The sequence below is a fragment of the Diutina rugosa genome, assembly GCF_008704595.1.
Source record: "Diutina rugosa strain CBS 613 chromosome Unknown scaffold16_size293850, whole genome shotgun sequence".
Classification (NCBI taxonomy): Eukaryota; Fungi; Ascomycota; class Pichiomycetes; order Serinales; family Debaryomycetaceae; genus Diutina; species Diutina rugosa.
The window spans coordinates 155,913-181,547 of NW_022995069.1; the positions used below are offsets into that span (position 1 = coordinate 155,913).

The 25,635-nt window shown below is 46.3% G+C and overlaps 9 protein-coding genes across 9 annotated transcripts; 5 read left to right on the plus strand and 4 right to left on the minus strand. All coding sequences in view use genetic code 12, as the record gives it.

Annotated features, from left to right (window-relative positions):
- Positions 1 to 230: 230 nt before the first annotated feature.
- OPT8 (Opt8p) lies at positions 231 to 2,051 on the minus strand (the record flags this gene model as incomplete). Its single annotated transcript, XM_034157302.1, has 1 exon — positions 231 to 2,051. One exon carries the CDS (start codon positions 2,049 to 2,051, stop codon positions 231 to 233), a length of 1,821 nt encoding a protein of 606 aa, XP_034014762.1.
- Positions 2,052 to 2,744: 693 nt separating this feature from the next.
- On the plus strand, positions 2,745 to 3,428 carry DIURU_000444 (uncharacterized protein; the record flags this gene model as incomplete). Its single annotated transcript, XM_034157313.1, has 1 exon — positions 2,745 to 3,428. The coding sequence occupies one exon, from the start codon at positions 2,745 to 2,747 to the stop codon at positions 3,426 to 3,428; it is 684 nt and encodes a 227-aa protein (XP_034014763.1).
- An 808-nt stretch (positions 3,429 to 4,236) lies between these two features.
- DIURU_000445 (uncharacterized protein) lies at positions 4,237 to 4,767 on the minus strand (the record flags this gene model as incomplete). The annotated part of the gene is made up of 1 exon (XM_034157324.1): positions 4,237 to 4,767. The coding sequence occupies one exon, from the start codon at positions 4,765 to 4,767 to the stop codon at positions 4,237 to 4,239; it is 531 nt and encodes a 176-aa protein (XP_034014764.1).
- A 524-nt stretch (positions 4,768 to 5,291) lies between these two features.
- On the plus strand, positions 5,292 to 6,287 carry DIURU_000446 (CCR4-NOT core subunit; the record flags this gene model as incomplete). The annotated part of the gene is made up of 1 exon (XM_034157335.1): positions 5,292 to 6,287. One exon carries the CDS (start codon positions 5,292 to 5,294, stop codon positions 6,285 to 6,287), a length of 996 nt encoding a protein of 331 aa, XP_034014765.1.
- Positions 6,288 to 7,000: 713 nt separating this feature from the next.
- On the plus strand, positions 7,001 to 8,041 carry DIURU_000447 (uncharacterized protein; the record flags this gene model as incomplete). The annotated part of the gene is made up of 1 exon (XM_034157346.1): positions 7,001 to 8,041. One exon carries the CDS (start codon positions 7,001 to 7,003, stop codon positions 8,039 to 8,041), a length of 1,041 nt encoding a protein of 346 aa, XP_034014766.1.
- Positions 8,042 to 17,324: 9,283 nt separating this feature from the next.
- BRF1 (transcription factor TFIIIB subunit) lies at positions 17,325 to 19,259 on the minus strand (the record flags this gene model as incomplete). Its single annotated transcript, XM_034157357.1, has 1 exon — positions 17,325 to 19,259. One exon carries the CDS (start codon positions 19,257 to 19,259, stop codon positions 17,325 to 17,327), a length of 1,935 nt encoding a protein of 644 aa, XP_034014767.1.
- Positions 19,260 to 19,982: 723 nt separating this feature from the next.
- DIURU_000449 (mitochondrial 37S ribosomal protein bS1m) lies at positions 19,983 to 21,056 on the minus strand (the record flags this gene model as incomplete). Its single annotated transcript, XM_034157368.1, has 1 exon — positions 19,983 to 21,056. The coding sequence occupies one exon, from the start codon at positions 21,054 to 21,056 to the stop codon at positions 19,983 to 19,985; it is 1,074 nt and encodes a 357-aa protein (XP_034014768.1).
- A 261-nt stretch (positions 21,057 to 21,317) lies between these two features.
- Positions 21,318 to 22,085, plus strand: DIURU_000450 (uncharacterized protein; the record flags this gene model as incomplete). The annotated part of the gene is made up of 1 exon (XM_034157380.1): positions 21,318 to 22,085. The coding sequence occupies one exon, from the start codon at positions 21,318 to 21,320 to the stop codon at positions 22,083 to 22,085; it is 768 nt and encodes a 255-aa protein (XP_034014769.1).
- A 1,894-nt stretch (positions 22,086 to 23,979) lies between these two features.
- Positions 23,980 to 25,635, plus strand: DIURU_000451 (nucleobase:cation symporter-2 family protein; the record flags this gene model as incomplete). Its single annotated transcript, XM_034157391.1, has 1 exon — positions 23,980 to 25,635. One exon carries the CDS (start codon positions 23,980 to 23,982, stop codon positions 25,633 to 25,635), a length of 1,656 nt encoding a protein of 551 aa, XP_034014770.1.

Below are 25,635 nucleotides of genomic sequence, written 5' to 3' on the forward strand. Positions count from 1 at the left end.
ATCGAACACTCATCCCATCACTCCCCTTTTTTCACCCATCCCCCCCATTACTGCAACGACATCTTTGCGACGATACCATTTGGCAAAAAGTGAAAATTTCTATAGCTTTCTATAGACTGTTATTCTAGTCGGGCTTCTCATGTCCTCTTCCTTTTGTCGTCTTGTCCTTGTAAACCCTTTGACATAGACCCGTAGACACTCGACACAATAATGCCCTGATTACAACAGCCTCAAATGCCCATGCTGCGAAGGCCCAACACCACGGCGGAGAACACTCCTTCGCCAAGCACAAGCCCACTCAGGAAGATGATCATCGCCACCTGTCGTGTCGACCGCTTCATCCACCAGTATGAGATGACCCCGCCCAAAAAGCGGGCAAGGGTGAAGTTGGGGGTATTATAGATACCGATACCCACGGCGACCCCACTGGGTAAGTAGCGAAGTTTAGGTGATGTTCCAAGGTTTTTGGCCACGGCAATGGCTGCAAACACCACGAAAGTAATCACCGAGGCCTCCCAGGCTTTTGGTGGAAGTCCCTCGCCCGTGACTAACCGCAGACAATCAACCCAAATCACAGCTGTAGGAATGCGGAAGCTGTCACTGGGAATGGTGTAGACGTGGTTGTACACTTTGTACATCACTGAACTCAAGAGCACCAGGTATAAGGTACCGATACACTGAGCCACAAATTGAGCCTTAGGGGAGGCACCAAGAAGCAGACCCGTCTTAAGGTCTTGCATTAAGTCGCCGGCTTGTTGAGCCCCGGCTTCAGCAATACCACCAGCCACTAAATTGATTAGAAGCCGGGCCGGGTGTGAGGGAGGTACCACGACGGCAAACACAAGCTGACTGAGTTTACCGATACCACTGACGGGGTTCAAATCGGTTTCACCCAACGCTCTTACCCCAAGGATGGCAAACACGAATGTAAGCGCTAACGCCACGAATATAGCATATACTGGCATTACGGAACCGTAGACCCATTTCACCAGTATAACACAGAGAAGTGATGACGCCACTATCCCCCACGCCGTGAACTTGGGGCTGATAAGGTACCGTTTTGGAACATCGTCCACCTCAGCTAACGCTAATAGCGGCTCAGTTTCTTGAGTACTTGAACGTTGCCGTAAGTTTTGTATCAGTTTACCACTGATAATAATAAGCGACACCACCAGATCGGCCACCATCGCCGCCAACAGCACCCAGAGAATCCAGCCCTGAGCACCGTGTTTCCAATCGTCAGTGGGACCGGGAGCCCACCCTTGGTAGTGGGCCAAAGGACCGAGTACCGCCCATCCTAGTATACACCCAAACAACATATAGGAGGTAGTTTGAAGCCCCATAATCATCCCTTGACCAATATAAGCCGCTGATAGTTGGAAGTTCCACAAATAGTGTTTCGATATGTAACTGCCAAATATAGGGATCGCTCTGAGGATGGGCCAGAAGTACAGCGCCAACGTCACTGCCAGCGACACCACGAACGTCGACACCATATTAGTGATATCTTCGCGGTATTCTTGGTTCAGTTGTGACGGTGCTTCTCCGTCTACGGTGGCAGTTTGGTGTAATACCAGCACCAACGTCGCTGTGGCCAGCCCCAGCGGGAACGGAAGCTTCTCTCGGACAATCACCTGTTTGCGCAAGGGAACGGCGAAGAACACGCCGAAGAAGCCAAGACCAAGCAGCCACACCATCAATTGCGCTAAGGAAAACGTCATCGGGTGGCCGTAGCCGGTCTCGTCGCCGGCAAGGAATTTCTCAATTGCCGGTACGATCCCCACTAAACCGAACGCCAATGGTCCCGTACCTGCGGCCACAGCCACACTTTGGACGAAGACATTCTCGACATCGGTAAACTTGTGTCGTAGCGGGCACGCGTGGAACACGGCGTAGCCTAATAGCGCTGAGGGGAGCAGCATCATCAGCACCCACCCTGTCTGGAGGCCGAATTGGAAATTCAGCACGAGCACCAACAGGCCGATGGCAAGGCCGACGAGGGTGGCTCGGACCGTCACCTGGGGGAGCGCTAGCTTGTGCTCCACGTCCATGGCAACTTCAGATCCAGGAGAGCGCTCCGACGGAGCCGCACCATCGTAGATAACGCGGGGGGGTAGCGGCCTTAGGGGATGTCACGTGGATAGATAAATCATGATTTATAGCATAAACGGAGGTGAAAGATGATAAACGACTACTAATAAATTAGATTGGTTAGAATGGCTAGTGGAAAAACTTATATTTTGTCTGTTTTTCCTTTGCAAGACTTGGGTTGATGATATCTGCTGACAAACTGTCGCGCTGATAGCGGCTAGCGGAATCTCGCTCCCGTGAGTCAGATAACGGAAAATTTAAATTTTGATTTAGGGTTTTGAAAGGAATCGAGCCGACACCGGTCACAGCAGCAAGACGTTTGCAACCAACTATGACGTGATACTTAGTTCAGATTAGCATTATTGAGACCAGGATAGTAGTATATAGGCGACAATTGGCTTCGAGGCCATCTAAGCGGCACCATTTTAGCTTTTACTCTTGTCAATACCAAGTTATTTCGACTCGGCTTCTGTTGGAGCCTCCTGATGGTCATGCCTCTCGCTCTTGGTTTGGATAACCGCTGTCTCTGCAAGCTGGTCGTAAGTTCAAGTATGGGGAAGTTTGAGCAGTAAACCAAGCGCGGGGAAATGTGGGGATAGCGTCATACACGTAGTATATATATGGGCTAACAATTTTGCCTCATCACCAACACCATGGCGACATCTCTGTTCCGTCCCCCAGGCCCTATTATCCGTAAGCCCTTGGTCGACTCGCCCACGTTCAAGGAATCGTTGGCCGAAGCGCTTGTGGCTCTCCCTACCGACAATGACCGCCATATTTTGAACGATTTCTTTACCAATTACGACAAGTTGTCGATGGAAGATGCTAAGGCGATGAACGAGATCCATAAGAACTCAGTGGAGTACTGCTCGTCGTTAGTAGAAAAGGATCCTACGGTCACCGTGGAGAAGTTGGAGAAAATTGACGAACGGGCGGTAAAGTACCACCACGAATGGATGCAAGAATCGGAAGCCATTGTTGCTGAGCTCGAGTCCATCCTTGCCAAGGAACCTACCACTGAAGGTAAGCTCCTCCGTAGCTTGGAGAATCGGGAGATGTTGAAGGCCGCGAGACACAAGTTCATCTACAAGAACAAAATCCTCTTCCACAATTTTATCTCCCTCGACGAAGAGGACAGAGTAAAGTTTAACCAAGCTTCTGCCGACTATGAGCTGCGCCTTGATGCCACCGAAGCGGAATACTACCGGAAGTTGGACGGACTTGTGGTAGGGTCATTCGTCGGCTCCAACATCACGGCGATCACGGAATTGCGCCACGGCATCCAGGTTGAGTTCAACGATGACGGCGTACAAAAAGTGATTCTTATCAAGTTTTAGTCGATAGCTTGATGTTGAGTGAAATTTGTAACGACAATAGTAACGATAAGTAAGTAGTGAAAAGCATTTGTGATTTTAACGTCTAGCCGATATAGTTATGCGAAAGGGAAATTGTGTAAACGCCAGCTATGGCATTCATTTGTTGATAACACATATTTTGACGTCAACTATTAATCACGCTAACGTGGAAGATCATTGTGAAAGCTCTATAACGAGAATTTGACGTGAATGCCCTATAACGAGAATTTGAAGAATTGGGCGAAAAGAGATTAAAAGTGCAAAAAGAATGCGTCAGCTACAGGACTCGAACCTGTGCGCTCAGAGAGCATTTGATGCCTCGAAGGAATTCGAGTCAAACTCCTTAACCACTCGGACAAACTGACAGAACTGCGAAATTTTACTCTGGCTTCTTGGTATGTTACTGGGTACAACTGAACAATGCGTAAAGGCATATTTAATTGATTTATATAATTTTGATAATGTGTTATGTTACCAACAAGGTAAAGAACAATATAATATTGTTTTGGTTTTATTCGGAGCACACTATTCCAAAGTTATGGGTAGATCTAATTTTGACTTTTGCTGCATGGTGATTTTCTGATTGAGTGATGCCTTTTTTACGACCCAGGAGTAGATTATACGATACTTTTCACACTTTACAGATAGTCGATAATGTAATTTTTTAAAAAAAAAATTGCATTGACACTTTTTCGAACGTGGGGACCTGTTGCAATCTGATTTCCTCAACGAATAAACTTTAACACCAACATTTTCAACACAAAGGCATGTATTTCACTATATAATTGACCTAGTCGTCCTTGGCCACCGGTTGCGAGGTCGACAACCCGTCGTACTCACGTTGCAAGTTGTTGACTTGCGCCAGCAACGCCTCGATCTCCTTGTTTCTCTTTTCGATTTGCGCCATCAACTTCGCCGAGTCATCGGCAGCAGTGGGCGACTCAATTTCCCCCAGCTCGACCATGCGGATAGCCTTTTCCTTCACCACCAACTTGCGGACGATGGTGACGACGGTGTAGATGGCGATGGTCAAGTACAACACGGCGCCGGAGATGTACAAGTTGCGCTGGGCGTAGAACTTCAGCGCCAATTGGTCGTACAGCAACGGCTTGTTGGCATCCTGGGCGAAGTACGGGTTGTTGGTCTTCTGGAACCGTTGCAACTTCTGGACACAGTCGGCGACCTGGAGACTCATGAGAACCACGAAAAACGCCACGAACGTTCGGTAGTGCTTGTTCTTCTGGAGGAAGAACGTGAAGTCGACGATCTTGGTCCGGATGGCAAAGGGGAGGGGGGTGACGAGCAAGAGGAGGAACGCCATCTGCGTGAGAAGCGTGGCAAACACAATGGACATTTGGAGCGACATCTAGACGTTAGTAGGCATTGGGATTGATTGATTGAGGATACCATTGTCCCCCTTTCAAAGATACATACGCTGGGCGGGTGTTGCTTGAGGTAGTTTTTCTGTGCCAGTGGCGGGTTGGCGTTAACGTTGCTGGCGCGCCTCCGCCACGCAAGGGGACTCCGCTTACTCTCCAACCAGGGAATTTATCACAAGACAGACACCCCCGGGGCTGTGCTAAGCCGGTGGCAAGAGAGTACTAGGGATTGACAAGTGTGGTGAATGAGATGATGGTGTCAATCAATTCTAAGGCGTCAAAGGGTATCTTGATCGTTTATCACTACGGTTTATTGCCATTGTCATTCGTTGCTCGGGATCATTTTGCAGCACCGTTTTTCATTGAGTGCGAGTGGTAGGGGGTCGCTATGAAATTCATCGGTGCAGCCACGACCTCAGGTACCGTCGCGACCGGTGAAAAACGCTGCCACTCATCCTCGAACCCCATGGCATCGGTTCAGCCGTCTGTGGCCAACAACGTTGCCAATGCCAGTGCTGCCGCTGCCACCGCTACGGCGGCGGCGCTGCCCACCGACTCACACCAGCCGACACCGCCAAAATCGCTCTCCGACGACCTGATCTACCAGTGGATCAGCGAGCTCGTCAACGGCACCCAGCTGCGGGAGCGGGCGCTTTTGGAGCTCGGGAAGAAACGTGAGCAGTACGACGACCTTGCTTTAGTGCTCTGGAACTCGTTTGGGGTGATGCTGGTGCTTTTGGAGGAGATCATCTCGGTGTACCCCTACCTTAACCCGCCGGTGCTTACTGCCAGTGTCAGCAACCGGGTGTGCAACGCGTTGGCGTTACTCCAGTGCGTGGCACTGAACCCTCACACGCGTACCAAGTTTCTTGCTGCCAATTTGCCGTTGTACTTGTACCCGTTTTTGTCGACCAACGCCCGCCAGCGGCTGTTTGAGTACCTCAGACTCACGTCGCTCGGGGTCATCGGCGCCTTGGTGAAAAACGATACTCCCGAAGTGGTCAATTTCTTGCTCACCACCGAGATCGTGCCGTTGTGTCTTAACATCATGGAGATCTCGCTGGAGCTTTCGAAGACGGTGGCGATTTTCATCCTTCAAAAGATTTTATTGGACGACCAGGGGCTCACCTACATCTGCCACACCTACGAGCGGTTTCACACTGTGGCCCAGGTGCTTCTGAAGATGATCGATCAGTTAGCGGCGGCGCAGCAGCAAAAACAGCCTCCGCCCCTGGCGGCGCCGGGCCCAGCACCGGCCCAGGCCAACAACAACTCGCTGGCCCGGTTGTTGAAGCACGTGGTGCGGTGCTACATGCGCTTGCTGGACAACTTGGAGGCGCGCAAGGCGTTGGCCACCATCTTGCCCGAGCCGTTGCGCGACGGCACCTTTCTGCTGGTGTTGCAGGACGACGTCGCCACTTCGCGGTGCTTGGCCCAGTTGTTGCGCAACATCAGCGAGTAGAGCTGACGACTAATGACAGATATTTACCCATCGGCATCCTTAACGGATTCTAATACATAACCAGGCTTAGCGTACGGTATAGACGGTGGTGAGCTGATGTGGGTAACATACATGAGGCTTTCGCAATACTTTTTGTGCTTTCGCAACAATCATAGATCGATGTACCCAAACGTACTTCTAAAGAAGTCTCAAATGTAAAAAGCTATGTTGTGAATTGCAGTTCACACAAAGACAAGACACAATCAGAAAAAGATGCGCAAACCCGGAATCGAACCGGGGGCCCAACGATGGCAACGTTGGATTTTACCACTAAACCATTTGCGCCTTCTGTAACGGGAAGTCAGGAAACACTCAATGGTAGCTGGTGATGAGTAATTACGGGTGCTCGTGGTTTGGGCCGCAAGCTATCTGTTTAAGCCAATTTTGAACTACGGCTATACAAAATAATACTCGTGGTTTAGGTTGTTGACCATTAATCTATCAGTCGAGTTCTATTCATACTACCCAGATATTCAGCCCTTATAGATAAAAAAAAAAAAAAAAAAAAAAATTGGCTACTTAAGTTCGGGTCTATTTGGCCATGTTCAAGTAATGTCGATTGTTTCCAGTGTTAAGCTACCAGCATATTCTGTGTGCATCGGCAATTCTCATAGCAGGGTATTGCAGAATAAAAACTTTAAGTATAAAGCTGGCGTTGTTTGACTGACTGAATCATGGCAGACTCATTTAAACACTTCCAAGAGACCCCTGAACCTGTTCAATATACTGATCCCACCATCGACCCTCACGTATGCGCTTCCTCCATTGATGACTCTGTCATGGAAGCCGACCCTACTGCTGTTGATAAGCTAGCCAATCCCCAACTAGCTGGCGCTCTGGTTCAACTGATTGTCAAATCTGCCAACGAACTTATTGACGAAGTTTTACATCTCCAGACAAGGGCTGCCAATGACGATCGCCTGGACGTTGAAGCTTTTAGTGAATCTCACCTGATAATCTATATTAGCGACAGCTCCCAGCCGAATGTTGAGGTTCACGAAAAATCTCCCGTAGTGATTGATCTAACTGGTGACTCCCCTCCAAAGGCTGACCTGATCCCGTTTTTTGATCTTAAATTTCATCAAAAAACATCGGTTGAGAAAAGTTCCGAACCTGATGATGAGAACATGAAAGAGCCTACCATTTTGCTTTCGGTAGACGAGTTTTTGCAAACCCTCCCCACTGATTATGATCGTGAGTGTGTCTTGAAGTTCCTTTTTGAGCTGGAAGATCTCATGTCTGAGAGCTACAACAAGTTTTTGAGATTAACTGTCAAGTTGAACGAATACGTTACCAATCTTGTTGGAAAACTTTCCGGCTTGAGTACCACCAAAACCTGCACAAGCCCTGGTCTTACTGTAGGAGCTGAGCCACCAGCGATCAAAAATTTAATTTGCGATGTAGTTTCACTCGACAAGATTGCGGAGATGGTAAAGTACAAAGCCAACATGGGCAAGCTCTTGAAATGGTACCGTGAAATTGTCGAGAGCCATGAGAATCTTGACCCCACAGATATGCTAGAGTTTGAGCAAGTGACCGCCGAATACATTGACAACTTTCGTTCGTTGGTTGATGAAGAATGTCAGGCGGTACGGCAATTAGTGGCCGGAGCCTTTGAAAATGCTAACATTCGCCCGCTCTCATTTGTGTCAAAGTCTTACCGGTTTTTGTTGACCACCGATGAAGGATCGAAAGCGATTACATTGAAGTATTGATTGGCCAATATAATTTGCATTAGATTATTTATGAAATAAAACTTTTTAAAATGTACGTAGCTGGAGGATAAACATGCGACGGTGGTTTCAAAGAACTATAAGATCCACCAATTACGATTAACCGTCATTTATTGGAGTGCAACTATGACTCCTTAAACAACATCAGTTCATGATGTTAGCTTTCAACTCCAGCATTAAAGAGAGCTTGAGTGACTTGCTTACCATGATTGCCCTTAATTGCCAACACTTCATTAATCACCGATACCGCGAGGCTCAAGGTCGTGGAATGAACTATTACATCAATGATAATCGTACGACTTCACATAACTGACTGACAATCCCACTACGGCCGTTTGGTACTACTTAGCAGCTTATATTAAGTATTCGTCATTGAAATAGTGTTCAAGTGGTCGCAGTTGAGGTAGCGGATGTTATATGATGACTGGTTCAATGTCAGTTGCCATGGAGATGAGCTTTTAGATGAACTTGTTTCAATGATCGACTGAAACTCAACACTTCAGAAACCGTTGTTACTATTTGCGCTTTGTGTGGAAGCGTTCTAGTAGAAGCGTTGAGAAAGAATCCGGAAGAAGTGTGGACGGTGCGTAAATCTCATTGGGTGGTGTGGTTTATGAGCTTTTTGGGTGGAAGTCGTATGCTTGAAGCGTGGAACTAAATCCTCCCTCAGGTAATCATACGCATGAGTCTTCCGTATAAATGCGACCCCCTCCCATTACACTTTCGAGCACGTAGGGATAGTATATTTGCAAATCGTGCAAGTGAAATTGGTGTTGGAGGAGATATTTCTGTCGTAACCAATATGTCCTGCATTCACCAACCCCGTTAAGAACAGTGTTTCTAGAGTGAGTCTCAGTATGTCTTCTTTGGCCACAGCCACCGCTGGGGATGGCCAGTGGGCGTGATAAACAATCAGTAAGCTTCTATAATTAGATTGGGAAAAAAAAAAGGTTTTGACGAGGGAAAAAGAAAAAATTAGACGATGGAACGCGATCGAAAAAACGCGCTTGACGAGACCGACGCGAACGAAATAGCGCGATAGGGAGGAATCAAACAAAGGGGCGGGGAAATGAGACGTGGGGCGTTCAATCCTGGGTAGGGAGAATTGATGGGACGTAGCAATCAGGGATAGAGAGCCATCAGGATGATCATCTATTATAATCATCTTCGGGGTGGAGGTCTAGCCACCACGTAGAAGAGACTGGACCCCAGAACCGTCACAACTCACAAAGTAAAAATACAATCTCACGTGTTCGAAGCTCGTTGGAAAGTGGACGTCCAGTTGACCGTAGCGCCACTGTTGCACAGAGACTCCGCTCGTGGTAGTAGCGCGGTGTACTCTTTGCGATTGCCATTTCACAAGGGCCACAACGAGCGTGTAAACCACAATGGCGCCACAGAGGTCGTGTGTTTATGTGGCGTGCAAGCCCCAAAAGGTCGTGTGGGTGAAAGAGGTAGATCTGATCGGCGTTTTTGGATTTAATCGGATCTTGCGTACATTTTACGGGGAGAAATGTAAACACAAATGCACGCGGCCTCATGAAAACAAACTGAATATTCCGCAATTCGGTAGCCCGTGAAATAGTCTCAGCGGTATTACATGTGAAGAGACGAAAGTCGCGACTGGGAAACCAAGCGTAGTGTCACATGCCACAGGTGAGAAGCTATGGAGCGTCAAATCTGTTGGAACCAGCAAACTGATTGATGGAGAAGACCCTGTGGAAGCGAAAATCGGGCTTGTTCTGAACTAGCATCCGTGAAACACGGTACTTCACACTGATCGGTGGTTTTGACAACACTAAGGATTTGCCCTGATGCTTCTTCAGGGCCGCTCGACCCCACTACCTGAAACTACTCCATCTTGAACCGACAATCACCTGTTATCCCCCGTAGCTCTGCGCTTTGCGATACTCGAGTGGCGGGTGATACCTACAGGGGTTGCGCAGGCGTTGAGTCGGCACAGGATGGCAGTGGCATCGGGCAGTGGGCTACGCCTTCTTGAACCGAAGACCACTGTGTGGACCCTCTGCTCTGCGCCATTGATGTGCTCGAAACGTCGTGGTGAAACCTTTGGGTCCACATTTCGTGGGATCGGCCTCAAAATGGTGTATTCGTCGATGGCCCCACCTTGTGATAGAGTATGGTGTTTTGGCTGTTTCTTTACCGCGATGTCATACGCCCCAGGGGTTGGTCCTTCGGGATACCATCCGCCTGGTGTGTAACAAGGGGTACGGTCACTGCCGCGCTGGAAATGGCTTTCCTTTGGGAGGCCTCCTTCGCGTCTCCGACGGCACGGAACAGACAGGACACCTTACCCTAGCGGGAGAGCAGATACCTTCTGTCAGTATTGCTGACGCTCTCCGCTAGGGTGTTCCACGACGGTTGTCGTACACCCACAACTATCAACAGGTAAGTCCTCATGAATAGCGCCCAGCTTGACGAAGCTGTGCCGTTGTTATCTTACTTAGTATCACTTACTAACAGGAAAGGTCGAGCGTGTTCCTCGACGGTTGTCGTACACCCACAACTATCAACAGGTAAGTCCTCATGAATAGCGCCCAGCTTGACGAAGCTGTGCCGTTGTTATCTTACTTAGTATCACTTACTAACAGGAAAGGTCGAGCGTGTTCCTCGACGGTTGTCGTACACCCACAACTATCAACAGGTAAGTCCTCATGAATAGCGCCCAGCTTGACGAAGCTGTGCCGTTGTTATCTTACTTAGTATCACTTACTAACAGGAAAGGTCGAGCGTGTTCCTCGACGGTTGTCGTACACCCACAACTATCAACAGGTAAGTCCTCATGAATAGCGCCCAGCTTGACGAAGCTGTGCCGTTGTTATCTTACTTAGTATCACTTACTAACAGGAAAGGTCGAGCGTGTTCCTCGACGGTTGTCGTACACCCACAACTATCAACAGGTAAGTCCTCATGAATAGCGCCCAGCTTGACGAAGCTGTGCCGTTGTTATCTTACTTAGTATCACTTACTAACAGGAAAGGTCGAGCGTGTTCCTCGACGGTTGTCGTACACCCACAACTATCAACAGGTAAGTCCTCATGAATAGCGCCCAGCTTGACGAAGCTGTGCCGTTGTTATCTTACTTAGTATCACTTACTAACAGGAAAGGTCGAGGGTGGCAACACCCATGGTTTTGTTGCTGTACTAGGGTTGTTGCGTGTTCAAGCGATTGTCACGCTGCAGTCAGTTCCTAACTCTCAGTGCACCACTTAGTTCTCCCGACAAGCTTCGAAGACGTCGGGAGGGCTTTGTACAAGCGTGTCCTTGCACCATCCTGCCACCAATAAGCTTCGAAGACTTTGGTGGTTTGGAAGGATACTGAGCGGGTGTGTCGGCGGCCAATATACTCAGCCTCGGTGCCTCGCTCTCTGCCGCTACGGGCCCACCAAGTGGGGGTGGTGGCAGTTCTTTTTTTCACCTCTTCTAGCTGACTTCCCGACAGGTGGCAGGAAAACTTTGCAGTGGTTGTTGTTACTAGGTGTATTTATTGCGTTTGTATAACCGAAGTACCCCAGTCAGCTCAGTTGCTATTGTTTAACCCCTAACGCGTATGTGCAATGGGACTCTCGCCTCTGGTAGCAACATACGTTGCCAGAAGCCATCGGGTAGCTGTGGCACTGACCGCGGTTGACCGGTGGTGCGGGAGGTCCTTTGCCCCCAGGAGCTCGTGCTTGATGCTGGACCAGCAGCCTCTTACACAATGTATACGACTACTACATTGTGCTTAAACACCCACTCGCAACCCAGGAGACTGCTAGCTCTACACATACTGTATAGTACATAAACAACCACTTACAACACTCGCATGACGTTGCTGCTATAACTAAACACTCTTCCTTGTAGCTGCGCACTGCGTTTACTGCGCCGGCAGGCTTCATTCCCGCCAGCGTATGTTATTCGTACGGTAAGTCGCATATTTCAACTTGGATGTCCGGTCAACAATGCGGCACAGTGTAGGTGTATATCTTGTTTCACCCAGTGGCACGCAGTGGCACCCAGTGGTCGTCTCCACCTTCTAACCGGCGGCCTCTCTCATAAGCTGAGATCCACTCTGGCCACCAACTGAGACAACCTGCAAACGCACTACCCCAAGCTGACTGTCGTTTGCTGTAGTTGACAAGTTTCATTGACTTATTACAATACAATGACGCTGCCTGATCACTGCTCACCTGCCCATATAGGTTAGAGCACCTGCGTTGGTCCCTCCCACACCGGGAAGCAAACCCGTTGACACCGAGTAGAATTGTTGTTGCTGACGCTACCGGGCTGAGACCCCTCCTCATACCACCCTTACCGAGGACCACAGTAAATACGAGCAAGCCAAACTATAGTAAAGCCCCGAGTATGCTGTCGGAGAATCTGGGCAGCTCGTGAGGACTCTAACCGCAAGGCAGCATGGCGCCAAGGTTGCCGTGTTTTGTCCGCCTGTAAAACGAAATTTGTAGGAGGATGGTGAGGACTCAGTGGTGGATGGCCACCATATCGTGGCCTCCTCCCACTTGGAGATTACATTACGCATACGCGGAAGGAGATCTAAAGACGGTCCATTTGGATGACGGTTTGGTCAAATTCTGACGGCCGTACCTCACTCCCAGTGGTGCCCAGTGAACACCGACTTGCCGATCGACAATCCAAACCACGTGGACTTTTTCCGAGCCAGATATGTCATCGCTTGCGTGGTAGTGGCTTACACCCATGGTATCCGCCCCTTCAAGGTGACGTGTTGGAAAAACACCCCTTTGAAGTAACTTCTTCCGGTCGGATATAGCCATGCTATGGCACGAATGTCAAGTTAGCTCTGAGCTCAAGGACTCGATCGGAGGAGATCCCCTCTATTCTATCCGGCATTTGGTGGGCATAATAAACTACATAGATGTACGTAAAAATAAAAGTTAGGTTTTCCCGCAGGGAAGATGACAAAACAAAACTATTCACGTACTTTGTAGTGTTGCATTTGGAGTGCAACTCTGACGCTTTTATTGACGCTACCAGCCTGCCTTTATGAGGTAAGAGCGGCCACCGACGCTATGACTTGTAGATGTATTGTAATTTTAGCTTAGTTGGTTGCCTCCAGCCACCAATAACTTCGAAGGATTGGCGGCTGAGCCGACTGTTCGCTGGACTTGACTCGTGTTCTGTCACGCTGCAACCTGTAACACTCCATGACCATCCCGTAGGCGGGGGAGATAGTGCACTGGTTTACACATCCCCTATGCGCGGCAGGCAAGACACCCCGTCTGATTGTATCCGCAACGACAGCTTAGCCCTGGTCGGCCGGCAAGCGTATGCTGGCGTATGTTTGGACCTCGCGCGAGAACCGATGGCACTCCATCAACAGTCTATGGCCATGTTTGGACTGGTAAGGGGGATGGATTGTAGTATTTTTATAGGCACTTGTATAGGTCAGCAACCAACATAATTATATAGTCGCCAATAATTAAAAAAATTGAAGCCAAAAATGTAGACCTTCTTGATAGGAGATGCTCAAACCTCAGCCCTTTTCACGGCTTGTGCTAAATGGTTAATCAGCTTAGTGCAAGCAAAACTGGTACTCAGAATATTGGTATTTGCGGCACCAAGTCGAGATTCATGCCTAAACGAGATGATTTAAGCTCTGCAGATGAGGCTCTCTGGCTGGTTGTGCGGCGCTACCATGTTATATCAGGGCCGAGGGTAACAACGGTATTGAGGTTGCTGCTGGAGGGTTCTAGCAGGAGTGTCAAGATCAGTTAGTGAAAATAGTTTTGTTGCACTTTCACTCTCATGTACGTAAGTTTTGTATATGTGTCTGGTGCACTTATTGGTGGCCACCAACTAAAGCCAACGTTGTTGACAAGACCAATTAGATTTGATTTCAGAGTTACCCATTTCGTAGCTTTTCGCCCGCGTGTTAACTCTCAACTCCGTGCGTGTATTTTCATATTTTGAAATAATGCTCCGAAAGTCAAGTTGATGGGCAGTCAGGAAAGAGCAAATTAAAATCTTTAGGGTGTCAGGTCCCGAGCCTGCCCCAGTTGGACGCTTCTTGTCAGTAACTGGGTCAGTCATTGTAGTCTTATCAATACAATGCTATCGGCTATAACCAAGCGTCTTAAAGGGGGGGAGCTAGTTAAAGTCATGGACGAAAGCACACGTTGTCCCTATCGTTCAACTCGCCTTCTATGCGAGTGACCCCTCACAAGGACCAGCACACCAATTACATGTGATCACTCAAACAGCTTATGCATTACACCAGCGGTTATTGAGCAAAGGATGGAGTGTGGTGCTTAGCTTGTGACAGCTCAATCAATTAATGATGAGTCTCGCTAGACGACCTGCATGCAATGCTCTGCACCAGACCGTAGAAATCGCTTCGTTTGTAGTTGCCAGGCAACATGAGGCTCGTCAGTCCTGAAGAATCAAATCCTTATGATTGTAGTAACAACAACTCCACTTCTTACAAACACTTTTATAAAAGTTTTCAAGTTGTTCATTCAACTTATTTGCATCCTGCATATAATGCACCGCGCATCTCGTCAAAAACGTCGGCTAATTATTTCAAAAAAAAAAAACAAGAAGTTTTTATTTGAATTATTTTTCATCTCAATTTGAAGAGTCCGAGTACTATTGAAGACATATTAGACTTGTGTGAATGATGACAAGGCATCAGCATCATTCAACTCGTCTCATGAACGTTCCCAGCTTCACCTGTCGATTCTCACACTACATGCAGAATGTACTTGCAAACTTACCTGAAGTCTTCACAACTGGCTCAAGATCCCATAGAACATTATTAGACTTATGTAGCCAACACTTAGGCGCGTTACCTTCAAAACGGTGATGAACTTCGAACTTACCAGCTATCTGTGGTTGATATCAATATGGGTTTCTTGTGTACTGCGTACAACAACACATCTTGCAGGTAATACAAATGGATGTTTAAACAGCTCCAGATGTTACAAGATCTTACCCAGACGGCCATCAGCATTATACATAGTGCTCGTATCACTTAAGAAGCAAAACGACCGATTTATTGCCTTTTGAACACTGAAAATCTTACCACTGCCCAAACCACTTCATATCGTACAGGAACTTGCCCAAAAACGCCTCACTTATACTTTTGGGGCCAAAGAAATTTATGAAATAGTCAGATTTATTTTATCGTTTTTTCCTGATTTTATAGAATTTTTTTTAGTGTTGTTGAACTCGATCCACAAGAGCTCCACGCTCTTGTGGTGTAAACACAAGTGGAATATTCATATGTAGAACAGACTTTGATCAAGTTGTTTTATTAGTAGGCTAACTAGTCCTATTTATGATAATGTTAACAATGGCTCCTATTTCAGTGTAGCGCGTTTGTCGTGCGTACCTGTATTTCACTTATTCAGAGACATTCTACAATGTCCCATTGTCTTGAATAAGTAAACATATACTGAAATAGGCTTCATTGTTCAACAGAGTAAACACAACAGACACTGTAGTAGGATTCACTGTTCAACACTCCCCTTGATTCCACTTCAGTGGTTGTACTTGTGGTTTGACCTGTCACGTAATTCAACGANGTGTTATCAAGTATATTTTGAATTGTGGGATCAAAGAAAAGACATTAGAACTCACCTGGTTTGTCCCAAAAATGACGGTATCTTGACTTGAGGCTGACATCCTATATGCAGAATTTATTCAGGACCGCACTTCGAAGCTTGATATTTACTTCAGTGTCCCATTATACTCGTTGATATTTGTAAAGCCCGCAGTAAGCCGTATTATAGTTACGATGGTAGATGACTCATTGTCGATGTCCAACTTAAAGTAGGTTGATTTTCATGTGTACTGCAGATAACATCTACTCCTGCAGCTAACATCTACTCCTGCAGCTAACATTAATAGAGCTTAATCGCTCCAACTGCTTCATATTCAACGTGAACTCAACCAGAAATGCACCAGCTGTACTTCAAGTGTCAATAAAAATTGTAGAACAAAAAGCAAGTCTGTACCGATTTTTCTGATTTTTCTTGAAATTATTTTTAGTTTTTCGGAAAGAAATTCTAAAAGCCATTGATGGCTATTGCAACGTACCTTATAGGTTACGATAATTGTACTTAACGCTTCGTGAAGTGTAATATACGTTACGAAAAGCCTGGTTGGAAGCGTGCATATTATATGCAGTCTCGGAGTTGGAATGCAGGACGAACTTTTGCAAGCATGACAGTTGTGTCAGTAAGCGTGTTATATCCATAATAACTGATCAAACCAAATAGACACGCTCACAGATTACAATGGTAATAACAGCTACAAGCTAGCTACTCTCAGAGCACATGTTGTCGTTTTCTTGCATCGCTCGCCATGCACCTGCATACAAGTAGAAAGTCGACTTGCAATGTTTTTGAAACCATGCGTTCGATTTTTGGTATTGGTGTTGCCATTTTGAGTAGAGCGAACTTCCGTTCAAGTGAACCACAGTAAAATAGACATATGAAACAGCTAGCGCGGATGAAACACATATTGTATTGCTGAACACTAGTTGGCTCATCTGATGGATATGGTTTAACGAGAGTCATACAAAGTTAAATACTTACGATATCGCGACCAACGTTTATTAAACCATGCTTGATATCATATTGAAGTCTGCACATGGTAATAAGTTTTGTTGGCTGCGTTTGTGTTAGTAAGAGTTCCAGTTGGGTTGAGGCTGCAAGTATCCGAGGTAAAGACCGCCGCACGAGGATTATTGGTCATCCAATTGGAAGCCTTAAAGGTGTTCTGCAAGTCTTCGAGTTACATTGAGCAAGATTCAGATTAAACGAGGTAAGGACAACTACTCAGAGGCTCAATTGGTGTACTGACGCCTCAATTGATTGCGGCCCAAATGTTGAATCTCCACCCAATGCATTATCAATCGATATATTCCTCAATAGCAAAAAAAGATATGGTTGGTGCCTAACATAAACACGTGTGACAAACAAGAAGATCATTACTTGAAAATCTTGATAGTTGCGGCCCACAAATTTAGGTTCGCTTATAAAATTCAGTTGGTATCCTCACAGAACAAGACGTTTTCAAACGGTGTCTAATGTAGCAAGAGCCACTTGAGTGCGTTTACGTAATGCTTGAAAAGTGAGTTTATCTGTATTGAAACTGGATTCGTTGAGAGACTTGGTGCTACAATGTTGCAGTTTGATATTCTCACATTGTAGTGTAGCAATAACTATCAGAACAAATGATACAAAAAATAACCGGGTAAAGCTCATAGTATTGCTATAAAGCACTATTGAAACAAACTAGATAAGGTATTGTAGTTGATCTTCTTCGAAAAAGACTTCTTCTGAAGCATTGCTCCAGCCTGTTCTGCAGCACCTTGTAGACCCCCTTCTGAATTCAAGAATTTATTGATTTCGGCATCATCTGCATCATCGCTATCCTTCTTCTTTCTACGCTTGCGCTTTTGGCCCAGTGTGTTGCCGGTGAGTTCATCCGCCTCGGCCTTCAAACGTTTCGCCTCTTGAGCTTGAACATAATCTGCGTTGATACCCATCCAGATGTTTTGCTTGACAAGAAATTCATCATGCGACAACACCACGCCCTCTATCTCGTCATCGTCATCATCACTACCAATTGGATCATCAGGTACACGCTCCAAAAAAGCCAGAGAGGTTTCCAACTTGGACAAATTACGAGGCCAATTTGTTTGAATTCTTTCCTCAAGCTCCTTTAAATGCTCTTCCTCAGCAGGAGTAGTGTAAATAGCATTGACATCGGCATCCGTCTTTCGCTTCACAATCCGTGCAAGTTCCTTTTTAAGATCTTCCTTCAGTAATTGACAACTTTGGAAGATCGATCGCAAGACATCTTCTTTCTCCAATTCTTCTCGTTGGTGTTTCAATGCTCTTTTCTTTGCAAGTGTATGTTGCTTGCCCTCCTCTTCCATAACTTCTGAAATCATATCAGTAATTTCTGGTGCTACTTCTTCAACCGAGTCATCATTATTCTCAGCACGTACAGCTTCGTCATTGATTACACCTTGATCGGGCTCATTAGTGTTTTGCTCTTGAGCAGCTCTACCGTTATTCTCGGCGTTTTCAACTTCCCCACTGTCTTCAGGTTGTTTAGCGACCTCCTCATTCGCAACGTTCTCAGACTCAACATGACTCGCCTTTTGCTTAGCATCGTTTTTGGTAGAACTATCATTGTCCCTGATACTTCTTAAGCGAGAGCTCCGTCTTCTCGCTGGCTCAGCTTCTGGCTCAGCGTCTGCCTCGGCATCTGCCTCAGCCACGAATAACTCTGAAGGTCCCGCCTTCGATGGAGTCTGCTTTTCGTCCTCGTAAGGAGTATCAATGTATTTCTGGATTCTGCTTAAAGTTTTCTCGTGCCATTGAACTCTTCTCTTCAAGTCTCGTTCCTTCTGTCTATTCTTCTGGAAAGAAGGTGGGTCAGCGGTAACGGCAAAATCAGAGTCCTGCAGTTCTCGGAACTGTTTGATCGAAAGCAGCCCAGCATTTGTTTCGCCGAACTCATTGAGTCTCTTTTGTATAGTTTCTTCTGCAACATGGGAAACGGCAACTACTTCAGCATAAGTCCGTCGAAAACCGTTCATTCTCGCAGCGAGCATTAAGCAAGCCCCAGCAATACCCGCTGGGCGTCGGCCGTATTGGATCCAGTCCCCGGACATTCTATCAGCTAATTTCACAGCATCCCTGACAACCTGGATCGTTTTATTACCGAATTTAAGCCTCTCCGCAAAATGTTGAATGAAAAGTGAGGGATCCGCCAACGGAAGAGACTTTCGAAGTTGCTTGACCAATTTGAGAAAGGTTGCACCAAGTGAATATACACTGATTTGAAGAGCGCTCGAAAAATCAATGAGCATATGATGGGTACGCTCCATACGACAGGAGAAATAGAGACACGCAGCGATCACATTCAGCAGCCTCCGACCTTGAACAAAGTTCTGGGCGAGGGCCAAATTGAAGGTCTGAACTGCAGCATCACAGATATAACCCGGGATATTGAGAGCAAGGGCGATTTTTCTGATCTTCCGCTTAGCATTTGCCTTGGTCTGTTCTCTTGATTCCATTGCATTTTGGCGACCCCCTATGGGAGCTCGAGCTTGATCAGACCCAACTATGGACCCTTGGACCATTGCAGCTCCCGAACTCAGCTCACCGAACTGAACTTCCAGGACAATATAATTCGAGTCCATCACCACACCACAGGTCAAACAGACAAGATCACCAGTAGCATTAGAGTGATCGCGCCCGAAAGACTCGGAACCACACTGACATTTTCGTGTAGGCGCCATGATGGTCAAATCTTTATTGGGATGAGGCTCGTTTTTTGCTCCGTGGACTTGTGGTATGACCGTGTGTAGGAACGCGCGCGAATTCAAAGGAAGGCGTTCGAGTTAGGGTTTGCCTACTTGCAATTTGGTACCGCACGACCCTTGTTTCAACCGCGTCGATTTGATGACACAGGCAATATTGAATACATTTGGCATGTTGGTTTACTGATAAATTAGACGGAGAAGTTGTATATGGTTGTTAATTTATAAATTACGCCGATTTGGTTGAACCATTGATTTCGTTTGAAACCGGGTGTCCTTTCACGTGACTTTTGCATCAATTACCACCAGTCCGGTATGGTGTAATGGCTATCACGGTTCGCTTTCACCGAGCAAATCAGGGTTCGATTCCCTGTACCGGAGCTTCTTTTTTGCGTATCTTCAATAATGAGCCCACGATCGTACAAAGTATGGTGTATGTTTGTATGTTAAACTAGCTGGAATGCTAACTTTAAACCTTTTGAATACTAAAATGTTGACGAACTTTTTAAATGGCTGACAGTGGCTAAAGTCTCGAATTCTTTTTGTTGTTTTGTAAGTTCAAATAAGTGATGTTTACTGAGTAATTCTTATGTATGTACAAGATCAGTTGTTAACAACGTTTAACAACCGGGCAAGAGGGTCTTCCTTAGAAGTGTGTCTGCCAGCAACTGAGTCGAACATGGGGTTCAGGGGTTCAAATCGCTTTTGACCATTGCTACGAGCCAGGTGCGAGGAAACCCAATCACCCACCTTCACGTACTCAACGTTGAGAGACACGGAACCGTTATCCCACATCGACGCCAGAGTCACCTTAAAAGGCATAGTGAATTGACGCGAGTGGTGACCGGGAACATTGCTAGCGTACAGAGCTGGCTTTTGCACTTGCCGCTCGAGGACACCACCGGTAAAACCAGCGATGGCAATGGTGTTGTTTTCAACCAATCTACCGGGAACAACTGTGTGGTACTTGATACCGTTGGGAGTGTTGGTCAATCTTCCCGGTTGAGCGTAACTCAAACCAGCAGTGCCTTGAATTTGCTTGGCGTTGGCAGAAAGCGACGTGCGACCATTTTGGTCCTTACGCAATTGCTGAAGTTCCAACTTGGACTTCACAATGTCGGGGTTCTCCTGGAGAAATTGGGAAACAAGCCGTGCAATATCAGCATTGTTCTTAGTCAAGTAGACTTGAGGATGGTGCTCGGCCAACCATTTTTGGAATTGACCGTGTAACTTGGGATTAGCCTTCAAAATCTGTTTAACTTGAGAGACCGAAGCACGGGGGTGCAAGTTGAAACCCAAAAGAAGCGATTCGTACTCGTTTTTCTTGGTGCTTTGCTTTTCGGGGCGACGGAAAAGAGGATTTTCCAGCTTGTTGTCAACTTTGGGGATGATATTGTTTTCCTGTAATCTCACTCGCAGGTACATCTTGGAGGTGTTCTTTTCAACATCGGGCATGCCAGTCTTGTTGTCGATGTTGTTGAAGGATATGTGGGAGTAGCCGATCTGTTTAGGGAGCGTCGTCTTGATACCGAACTCAGATCTCACGGCCGCAGCCTTGGGGGTGTAAATGACTTGATGAGTTGGGATTTGTTGACTCCCACCACGGATCAGCTTCGATATAGGGGTGGCCACTTGGGCAAGCTTCGACGCCCGAAGCAACGTCGAGAAACTATCCATGGTGATGGTATCCGCTTCGAGGTCAAATTTTTCATGTAGTGCGAAATGTGCACGGCGGGCACAGTGTGCACACAAATTAACGACTAGTAATTTATGCCTTATATCTATCTAAAAAAAGAGAATCAAGATACATCTTTATCATTCGTCTTGGTAGAACATATACAGCTGACACAATTTTTTGAAGTTTGAATGGTTTTGTTTCGAAATCGTGAAGATGGTGCGCACTTCATTTTGCACTCGGCAATTGAGTAGCCTCTTAAGATGGAAAACGCTAAATTCCAGGTTGAGGTCGATCCCAACGAGGATACTGAGTGGAACGATATTCTTCGATCCCATGGTATAATTCCAGAGAAGCCGCCATCCCCACTGGCCCAACTTGAGGAGGCTTTGGATGAGGCTATCAAAAAAGCTCATGATACCCGTCTCGATGATTTGGAGTTGGCTGAGCTCGAAGCTCTCGAAGATGAGGAAGATGAGGACTTCTTGGAACAATACAAGCAAAAGCGAATGGCTGAGATTCGAGAATTGTCTGAAAAAGCCAAGTTTGGTCACGTTTTCCCGATCACCAAACCTGAATTCAATGACGAGGTTACTGAAGCTCTGAAGAAAGGTGACGATGGGACCTGGGTCTTAGTTCACATGTCATCACAGGCTGCATTACAATCAAGATTGTTAGCTCAATTATTGTCTGAGTTGGCGATCAAATACCCCGAAATCAAAATCTGCGACATTCCTGCTAGATCAGCGGTCGAAAACTATCCAGAAAAGAACTGTCCCACATTAATCATTTACCACCAAGGTAATATCGTTAAGCAGTTTATTACCTTGACCCAATTGGGTGGCAATGCTACCACCTTAGAAGATCTTGAGAAGGTCTTGGTTGACACCAGTATAGTGTCTCCTAAGGATCGACGTCTTTTGGTGAACCAGGACGATTCGGGTGAGGAAGACAATGGGAGAGGCAAGTCTCTTAGATTCGCTTCTAGACGCCCGGTGAACGAGTCTGATGATGATGACTTTTACGATTAAGAAAAAGGAACTGGTAATGGTGGAAACCCTGTTTAAACGATTGTTAACTTTCATAAGAATTGTGTCTCTGCTACTTGATAGATAATGTTACAACATTTGGGAGTGTGATCTGTCTCGAGGACATATGAACTGTATCAATTTTGGAAGATCCTTGAAGAAATCTGACTTAAAATTGTACAAGATCTGTCGTATCGTGTCTTATTTTAATCTGGAGACAAGCGGGAATTATGTGATCCAATCTGATAAGAAAATCTAGTGTTATTTCGGACTGGATTTTTTGAAAGAAGACTAAAGTGTATTACTTATGCGCCAGTTTCTCTAATTCTTCGTAATGTGAGTCGGCGATATCATTGTAAGCTTGATGAGAAACCCCGAGTGTTTCATACATGAATCTTTAGCGTATATCAGCGATGAGGGGCGAACATGATCCATCGTCAGCACTTGAAGGTGTATAAACGTACTTTCCTTTCTAAATTCTTCGAAAATTTACGTGGTACTCCATTAACAACCTTACGTTTTGTGGTATCTGTTGTGTGTGTAAGGAGCTTATTGTTGACGGCGAAGAAGCCGGCATTGGTTTGGATTTCAGGTAGAGATTTGTGAGGTAAGCAGTTTTTTGACAAACACACGGCCAGCTGCCCAAACCATACGTAAAAGAGCCTCGTTTTTCCTTTCTAAAGTGCGCTATTGATGTACACTATAATTTCAGGCGATATCATATGTTCAAATGATGCACTCATTCGGGTTGAAAAGAACGAAAGATTGAGCCAAATATTGCCCTTCTAAAGCGAAAAACAACTCATAAATTGGCTCAATGGCTTTTGCTACGCCAAATGAACATATCCTTTCTGTTTTCAACACGTAATCATATGCTGACGTGACTAAAAATCTAAATTCGGGATATCGGGCCATGTCCATCATGATCCATATTACATTTAAGATAATTAACCAAAAATGCCTTTATGGCCAAGTGGTAAGGCACCTCACTAGTAATGAGGAGATCGTCAGTTCGAATCTGGCTGAAGGCAAACCTTTCTTTTTGCTTATAATTACTCGTACCTTTCTGTCTTTCTCATTAAACAATAGAGTCGAACTTGAGCCAAAGCTTCATGTGACTTCAAGCTCTATGGAGCTTTTTAGACTCCCAAATTTGTTGATATGTAGACTTTTGACGCTTGTATTCATCATGATCTTGAATCGTTTAACCTCTTTTATTATTATCGGTTTGGCCCTTGAAGTTATGTTATTGTAAATGACAATTTTGAGCTTAATTCTGATGCGTATCCATCTAATCGTGACAAAAGTGTGAAATTTTGATCAAAGTATTATTCCTCCGGCTTCTTGTAATTTTCGCAACTTGTTAGAAATATTACTCTCCAATGTCTAAAGCGCAGTTTGGTCATAAGTTCGAATTGATAGTATGCCAAATTTGATTGAGTAAATAAAGCCACATCCAGCTTCGAAAAGTATTGCTTTAGCCGTTCAATCACGAACTCAACACTGATAAGACTCTTTAACCCCAGATCATTGTTAATGCATCAGTGACTCTTCGCAGTCTTCGGATCCGAGTCAGCGTCTCGCGCGCCAATAAATTAAACGGCATTCCGTCCAATGACATGATTCTAGTTCCAAATATGCACAATAGTCCTGTACTGGGTTTAGTGAGACATGGTCAAGCTTCAGCTCCTACCTTCAAATATGAGTTTTTTCCGTTTTGAGTGAAGTTTCTTTTCAGCGTGGCTGACCTCTAATCTATCTCAAAATCTGGCCAACGGTTGCTGGCTTCGCGTGCATATGCGAGCCAAGTGAAAAATGTGACAAACTCATCGGGATGCGATGCAAATATAAAATGAACATTTCCCGCACATTGTAGATCTCGGACATATTGTCCCCTATGCCTCTCAAAGGTTTTTTCAAAAAAGCTACCTCAAGAGAGGTATGGCTTGGTGACTACGACTATGCTCAATTGTTCGTTCCCAAAATTCCATTCATGAAGCTTCCCCGGAATCCGACCCCATTCTTCGGTTTGGACTCGGAAATGCCCATTTTGTTAGGTATGTTGCTTGGGTTCCAACACGCTTTGGCTATGCTTGCCGGGGTGATGACGCCGCCAATGATTATGGCTCTGGCGGCCAACATGGAAGGTGAACTCATGAGCTACTTAGTGTCGGTATCTCTTATCGTCAGTGGTATCCTTTCCTCCGTGCAAATGGCTCGGATCACTATTCCTTTGCCCAAAGGACGCAAGCTTTACATTGGTACGGGGCTCCTTTCAGTAGTCGGTACCAGTTTCTGTACCATCACTACCGTAACTAAGGGGTTCGCTCAATTGTATGAGCAAGGTATCTGTCCTACTGCTGAAGATGGTACCAAACTCCCTTGCCCCACAGGATATGGTTACATGTTGGCATCGTCGTGTGTGTGCGCCCTCCTTGAAATCTTCCTTGCCATTGCTGTGCCGGCCAAGGTGCTCAAGAAGGTATTCCCTCCCATTGTTACCGGTCCGGTCGTGCTTCTTATTGGTACACTGTTGATTCAGTCTGGGTTCCAAGACTGGATGGGTGGCTCTTCATGTGTCGATGCTGCCGTATGCACCATGGGTAAGGAAAGCTTGAGTAAACCTTGGGGATCCGCTGAATTCCTCGGTTTGGGGTTCTTGGTGTACGCCACTATCATCATTGCTGAGCGTTGGGGGTCGCCAATCATGAAGTCTTGCGCTGTTATCATTGGGTTGTTGGTTGGTTGTATTGTGGCTGCCGCCGTGGGTTACTTCTCTGCCGACAACGTCAACTCGGCTCGTGTTGCCACGTTCATGTGGGTGCACACATTCCCCCTCAAGGTGTACGGCCCAGTGATCTTACCCTTCCTAGCAGTGTATCTTGTGATCATGATGGAAGCAATTGGTGACATCACTGCCACTTGCGATGTGTCCAGATTACCTGTTGAAGGTCCCGACTACGAAAAGCGTATTCAGGGTGGTTTGCTCGCCGATGGTTTGAACGGCTTGCTTGCTGGTTTGATGACGATCACCCCGATGTCTGTGCTTGCTCAAAACAATGGGGTGATCTCTATCACCAAATGCGCCAACCGTAAGGTGGGCTACTGGGGAAGTTTCTGGATGATCATCATGGGGATCTTTTCGAAGTTCTCCGGTGCCATCGCCTCTATCCCGTCACCAGTATTCGGTGGTATGACGTCATTCTTGTTTACCCTGGTAGCAGTGCTGGGGATCAAAATTATCAGTACCTCAGGGTTGAGCAGACGTGATCGGTTTGTCCTTACAGCCTCGTTGTTGCCTGGTATGGGGTCTGCTCTCGTTCCCGGCTGGTTCTCGAAAGTCTTCACCTACCACGGTGACAACAACGCTCTCAAAGGGTTCTTGAACGCCATCATCTTGGTTATGGAAACTGGTTTCGCCGCCACCGGGTTCATCGGGGTGTTGCTCAACTTGTTAATTCCTCAAGAAGATGACGAGCCTGAGGAAGTTGTGGATGTGGAGATTGTCGATGGCTCGTCGCTGGTTGACGAGTACAAGAAGCCCGTTAACTAA